This window comes from Miniopterus schreibersii (genome assembly GCF_964146895.1).
Source record: "Miniopterus schreibersii genome assembly, chromosome: 8".
Lineage (NCBI taxonomy): Eukaryota > Metazoa > Chordata > Mammalia > Chiroptera > Miniopteridae > Miniopterus > Miniopterus schreibersii.
The window spans coordinates 20,189,529-20,196,697 of record NC_138109.1 but is presented as its reverse complement, the minus strand read 5'-3'; the positions used below and the strand labels follow the sequence as shown (position 1 = coordinate 20,196,697).

Here is a 7,169-nt window from a genome sequence, read left to right as displayed (position 1 = left end):
GGAAGCGAATGTTAGGCAAAGGGAACAGTGTGTGCAGAAGCCTCGTGTTAGGAGGGAGCGGCTAGGTCCAGAGGCTGAAGCCCGGAGACAGGGCAGGGTGCTCGGAGCCCCGGGGATGCCGCCTTAGGGATTTTCCCTGCAATGGAGAAGCCGCTGGGGGGTGTTAGGCGGGAGGGTGGTGACAAGATCAGATTTTCATTTTGAACATGTCAGTGTATCAGCAGCGAGGCAAGCCGGGCCGGGGCCCGGTGCACGCAGTGAGGAACTAGAACTGGACCTGCAAGGCCTCGGTCAAGCCTGCGGAGGCGGTCGGGAGGCGGTCGGGCCGGCCCGCGGCTCCGCGGGAACCCGCCGGCCACGTGGGCCAGGCCGCCCCGCCCCGCGCGTTGACGCCGCCGGCCCGCAGTGCGCGCCTGGGGCCGGAGCGCAGCTCGGGAGCCCCGCACCCGCGCCCGGCCGCGTGGACACCCGCCCGAGGGCCCCCCAGCCCCGAGGGACGAGCTCCGACGCGGGGCCCGTGGGAGCAGAGCCCCCGCGCGGGGCGGGCGCCTCCGAGCCGTGAGTCGGGGCGCAGGGGGAGGGTCGGGGGCTCAGCCGCGGGGTTCGGGGCCGCGAGGGGACTCGCAGCCTTCGCACCGCTGCCTCCGCGGGGAGATGAGGGAAGGGTGGGCTCCATCCTCTGTCTTGGGGGTAGTTTTCCTCTCCTGCAGGGCTAGGCAGGGAGGCCGACCCCCCCTCCTTACAGAGCGACCCCCCCCACCCCCACCCCCCACCCCGGAAAATTGCAGATTAGCCTGGAGAGAAACCTGATCCTGGGGTGTGGTGTCTGGCTTCCCATTTTACTGTCTCTGAGAACCCCGTGATTCCGTTACCACCACCCCGGCAGCATCCCAGCTTCCTTCACGGCCCCGCCCAAGTTTAGGGAAAAGGAAACATTTGGGCGGGGAAGGTCTCCAGGCCCCTGGTTTAGTGGGAGTTTGTAGGTTATAAAGGAACTGCCCCCCCCAACTTCTGTCCCCCACTGGATGTGGGGAGGGTCCCTGTCTACACTTACACTATCCCTCAGTCTCACTCATAACCCAAACCTTCTAATTCTACTAATATGTGGTCAGTAGAAACCTCTTGTCAATTGAACCCTAATTTTGGTAGAAGCGGGTTATTGAGGAGGAAAGAATAGTATTAATATGCCCTCCGCCCAGGGGGTCAAGATGGAGCCAGGTAGGGGCAGGGACACAAGATAGTGGGTATGGAGGGAAAGGGCCAAGGTCCAAGAGGCTTTGCACTAGGGAGGGGGTCCTCCTTGGGCAGAGGAAGGAACTGAACCCAGCTCTGCCAGCCCTGGGCAGTCGGCCACAGCCTCCTGCCACTCCTCCTGAGCATAGATCCCCAGCAAGTATGGACTGGCCACCTGCTTAGTGCCAAGCTCTGTGCTGGCTCCTGGGGGTATGAGGAAGTCTGTATAGAGGAGTTCCACATCTAGTCAGGGAGCCAGATTTACAAGCTAATATTACAGCAGAGTTTTAAAAAAATTGAATAGACATTTACTGACCATCAATTATGTGCTGGGGAAAAGAAACAAACACGAATTGGACAGTGCGTACCCAGGGCATTGCGGACCTGGAGGAAGGCAGAGTTAACTGTGTGTGTTTGTGTATATTGGGGCAGTGGGTGGGAAATCAGGATGGCTTCAGAGAGGAGGGAGGGATATTAGAGCTGAGTTGTTTGTGTGTTTTTTTAAAATATATCTTTGTGGATTTCAGAGAGAGGAAAGGGGAAGGAGAGAGAGAGAGAAACATCAATGATGAGAGAGTCATTGATTGGCTGCCTCCTGCCCCCCCCCCCCCACTGGGGACCAAGCCCTCAACTCAGGCATGTGCCCTGACCAGGAATCGAACCCCAATCACCTGGATGCTAAGTCAATGCTCAACCGCTGAGCCACACCCGCCCTGCCTAGAGCTGAGTTTTGAAATATGAAAAGGAATTTGATGGGTCAAGAAGGAAGGACCTTAGAGGGGAGGGGAAGGGAGGGGACAGGAAGGGTATTGTAGGCCAAGGGAATTGTGTGAGGGGAATACTGCTGCATTTCTGAGGTCCCTGAGCAGTTTGGTCAGGCAGGAGGGGCAGAGTGGCAAGGTGCAAGTCTGGAGGGGTGAGCAGAGCCAGGTGAAGCACAGCTTCTCCGTGTGGGCCACAGAGAGGTTTAGCAGGAGTTTAGGGAGCTGTGATGAATCAAATTGACATTTGTAACTGGAGGCAGAGAGATCAGTGGAAAGGCTGTGATAGCCAGTAGTCCAGGTTAAGAAATGGCCTGAACGCACACGGAGGTTTTTAAGGGGAAGAATTCTCAGAATTTGGTGGCCTGTGAGATGGGGGAAGGAAGCAGAGTGAGGGGTCCAGGATGCTCTCAGGTGTCTGACTGCAGTGACTAGATGGAGACTAGGGCCATTTTGCTGAGCTGGTTTGGACACGTCGAATTTGAGGAGCCTGTGGTTGGTTGCAGAGTTGGATAGCAGTTGGATCTGGGCTGGAGGCAGAGCTGAGAGTCACCAACACGTGATGCTCCTTGAAGCTCCAGCAGAGGATGAGGTCATCTGGGGAGAGGCGCATAGAGTGAGGAGACAGCCTGCCTCTGAGGGCTGCGAGTAAACCTGTGCAGGAGACTGAGAGGCAACAGCCAGAAAGGGAGGAGGGAAACCACGAAGGGGGGTGTCACCAGAGTGCAGGGAAAGGAGCTGAGGAGGAGCAGCCAGGCTCTGCCTTGTCCCTGCAGCTAGGTTGTCTTCACCCTGTCAGGGCACCTCACCCTGTCCTGCTCTGACTCAGTCTTCTGCTTCCCCTCCACAGACCAGATGTTCGCCATCCAGCCAGGGGGAGCTGAGGGGGGCCAGTTCCCGGGAGGCCCGCCTCCTGGAGTATGTCAGCCTGAGTTCCAACCAGACAGTAACTCCAACTTCGTGGCGAGTGCCAAGGACGCCAATGAGAATTGGCATGGGATGCCAGACCAAGTGGAGCCCATCCTGATGAGGAGGTCCTCCGAGTTGCCCTCTGACAACCAGGCCTTGCAGGCCCCTGGACTCCCTGAGGGGGAGGTCCGCAGCCCACCGGAGGGGGCAGAGATCCCCAGAGCTGAGGCTGAGAAGATGGGTAGTGCCGGCACAGTCTGCTCCCCTCTGGAGGACAACGGCTATGCCAGCAGCTCCCTAAGCATTGACAGCCTTAGCAGCAGCCCTGAGCCTGCCTGTGGGACCCCTCAAGGCCCTGGCCCTTCAGACCCCCTTCTGCCCTCAGTGGCCCAGGCTGTGCAGAAGCTGCAGGCTCAAGAGCGCTACAAAGAGCAGGAGAAGGAGAAGCACCACGTGCACCTGGTGATGTACCGCCGCCTGGCCCTGCTCCAGTGGATCCGAGGCCTGCAGCACCAGTTGGTTGACCAGCAGGCCCGCCTCCAGGAGAGCTTCGACACCATCCTAGACAACCGAAAGGAGCTTATCCGCTGTCTCCAACATAAGGCAGCGCCATCCCGGCCCTCCGACCAGGGCTAAGAGTGCACCTCCACTTGGGTGCAAGGGTATATGTATATATTTGCAGGCATGTGTGTGGTTATATATACATATTATTAGCTGGTGTGAGTGCAGGTGAGCATGAGTGAGTATGTATGTGCTAACATATGCCAGACACGTGTGAATAAGTACTTGTGCGTCAGCTTATGTGTGCTGTGTGTACACACAGGCTAACTTATGTGCGGGCCTGTCTGTGAGTGTGTCCTTCTGTGTATGTGTGGCATGTATGTAAGAGAGTAAATTTATATATGCATGTGTGACCAGGTGCCCAACAGTGTATATAATTGTGCTTGAGTGAGGGTATGTAGTTGACCCTTGAACAACACAGGTTTAAACTGCGTAGGTCAGCTTATATGTGGATTTTTTTTCAATAAATATGTACAGTACTATAAATGAATTTTCCTTAAGATTTTCTTACTAACATTTTTGTTAGTTTACTTTATGTAAGAATACAGTGTATAATACATATAACACAAAAGTATGTGTTAATTAACTGTTTATGTTATTATCCATAAGGCTTCCTTCCGGTCAGCAGCAGGCTATTAGTAGTTAAGTTTTTAGATAATCAAAAGTTATACATAGATTTTAAACTGTTTCAGGGGTCTGCACTCTTAACCTCTGTGTTGTTTAAGGTCAATCGTATATGCAAAAGATGTGTGTGCCTATGAGTGAGTTTGAATGTGCAGGCTTGTGGTGGTGTATGTAAGTGAGCTCTTGTGTGTGTGGGCCTGTAGGTAGGGGTGCATGTGTGCAGGTGAGGCATGGGAAGTGTATATTAGGAACATGTATTTGTAGGTAGACTCCCGAGCAAGTGTGTGCAAATATATATTCAGTTGCACATGTGGGGCATCCATCCACACCCTATGTTACCCATGGTCTGCTATAGCCTTTTTTTCCCCATAGGGTTCCACTGCTCCCTGGAAAGAGGGCTGACTGCTGTCATTTATCTGAGGGTTATATCTGATCCATTCTCCTTGGATTTTCCAGGCCACCTCTCCTTCTCCCTTCTCTCACTCTTCCTAGGCCTTGCTCTGCTAAGGCTGTAGTCTCTGATGGTGGACTTCCTGTAGGTGGTAGCTGCTTTGGCCTGTCATGGCTTTTTGGATGCAATTTTGCCAGGGCAATTGGTAGAGAATTAGTATCAGGGAGGGGGGCTGAGTGTGGTGATTGACACCATGGTATGGGGGTGGGATCAGAGAAGAAGATAGGGACTGGCCCTCTTGAACTTTGCCTCTGGGCACGTGGGAGATGGAGTTGGGGAGATGATGATGGCAGAACCCTGTGAAGTATAAGAATTTGGGAATTCTTAAATACCAGTTCCAAACAAACCACAAACCATCTCCTCTCCGCTGCAAAGGAGCTGCTGCAGACCATATTGATTTAAGCTTCTGATGAAAATGAATGTGTGCTTATAAGCTTGCGGGGAATGGACAGGGTATTTCCAGGCTGTTGGGTAAAATCTTACTTCCATCTCCGTGCCTCTACTTGCTGTGGCTCTCTGGCTTTAGTATCACTGGATGTTGAATTAGTTTGGTTCGTTTCTCTGAAATCAGACTATCTGTGTGAGGAGGTGCCACAGTTCTGCTTTTAAGAGTGGGCGGGGGCAGTGTCAGCCCTTCCTCTGTAAACTCTTAGGATGCTGAGTCACACCCCCTTCCATCACTGAATGGCCCTTTAAATAGAAGTTGACTGGCTCCAGCAGAAGCTCTGTGAGGTAGAGAGCTGGTGAGTCCTGGGGAGAGCCAAAGTCTAAGGTAGCCAAGCTCTCTGTTTTGCTTCTGGGAGCCAAGAGGTTGCAAGATCCTGATAGGTGAGCAGTGACATAGCGGCCACTGACACTACCTTTGGCCCTCAGTCTTCCTACCTGTAAAATGTGGGGGCTCTTTCTATCTCTGAGGAGTTCTATTCCTAACTGATGGGTGAAATCAACGGGGGGTAAGGCTGAAGCAGCGACCTCGGAGACTCGGTGTCTAGCTCCTGCATGTTGAGTGTGAACCAAGATAAATAAACTGGAGCAGAGAAATGCATTTCTTGAATTTATATTTCTTTTCTACCTGTCATCTGGTGGCCTCTTTGCCACATCGTCTTAGCTCTCCTTTTGAGCAAGGTTCTGAGCTGGGGGTTAGGTACCTGGGCGAGGGGGACACTGGCGAGGAAGAATCCAGCCTGCTATGGTTGACAGTCTGACGGTGGGGTAGAGAGGTCTCTCCTAGGGGGCATCTCAGATTGACAGGGGAGACTCAGCCTCTGCAAGAGCCCCATTTGGGATTGTCCTTGTCCTAAGGCACCTTTGGGCCTGAAAGGGGGAACACAGATTGTGAGGGACAACCCCCCCCCACGCACACATACACACAAACACTTATATTCTAGACCCTGCTCTAGAGCCACCACTTCCCTGAAAGGCAGCCTGACCTCAAAAGACTGAGGGGTCCTTAGAGGACCTGACACAGATGTGGTTACAATGCATGTACATGACTTTAGATATATTTCTCGATGCCAATCAGATTAGATCTTCTATTTTATATTAGTTTGTAGGATGATTTAGTGGTATCTCAGAAATTCATTATTTTTATAAAGAAAGTATATTAGTTACCTATTGCTGCATAACAAGTTACCCTAAAACTTAGTGACTTAAAACAATACACGTGTCATCTCACCATTTCTGTAGGTCAGGAACCTCTCTCAAGGCTGCAGTCAAGGCTGGGTCCCATTTTTGGGGAGCATTCAGTTCAAGTGCTGTTGGCTGGAGTTCACCTTCAGTTCCTTGCCACGTGGGCCCTTCCAACATGGCAGCTCAGTTCATCAAAGCATGCACGTCAAGAAAAGTACTAGCAAGACAGCAGTCACAATTTTCTACAACCTAACTGTAGAAGTGTCATCCCCTCTATGTTGCCATATTCTGTTGGTTAGAAGTAAGTTACTCAAAGGTAGGATATTACACAAGGGTCTAAGTACCAGGAGGTGGGGAGCATCGGGGGACATCTTAGAGGCTGCCTACCACAGAAGGCATATTTGGATTGATTAAATAAGCCAAATATTTTATTGATTATCTTAAAATTACACAAATAAAAATTATATTCCCCTTACAAAAATTGAAACATTTTAGAGAAATCTAATGTCCTCTTGTACAATGTCCCCAACAAGGTATATATATTTTAAACCTTACAAAGTATACTTCTCTGAAATAGGGACCCAGGATATTAATAATTCTTGTCATCTCTACATTTAGACAGAAACAATATTGAACCAATTTTGACAAATTCCACTTATTAAAAGACGCTGTTCTAGCAAAAGGTATAGCTAAACTTGAGTAACTTTAACTATGGAGATTTCTAACATTGAGACAACATCAAGCCCTCAGAGCACAAGAGGGGGAATTCTCAGAAGGAACCCCTTTTCCAAATGTGCGAAGGCTCTTCTGAGCATAACCAATGATTAAGAGCACAGGCTGTGAGGCCAGACCCCTGAATTTGGATGTTGCAACCATTGCTCCCTGCCTCTGTGACCTTGGACAAGTCAATTAACTTCTCTGAACCTCAATTTCCTCATCTTAAAATGGAGACAATAGCAGTAACTAACTCATAGGGTTGTCTCAAGGATTGAATATATAAT

At 51.2% G+C, this 7,169-nt stretch overlaps 1 protein-coding gene across 1 annotated transcript; it reads left to right on the top strand.

Annotated features, from left to right (window-relative positions):
* The first annotated feature begins 406 nt into the window (after window positions 1-406).
* LOC308560541 (UPF0500 protein C1orf216) lies at window positions 407-5,583 on the top strand. The gene is made up of 2 exons (XM_081144541.1): window positions 407-558; window positions 2,845-5,583. Exon 2 carries the CDS (start codon window positions 2,850-2,852, stop codon window positions 3,537-3,539), a length of 690 nt encoding a protein of 229 aa, XP_081000667.1. The 5' UTR covers window positions 407-558; window positions 2,845-2,849; the 3' UTR covers window positions 3,540-5,583.
* Window positions 5,584-7,169: the final 1,586 nt, after the last annotated feature.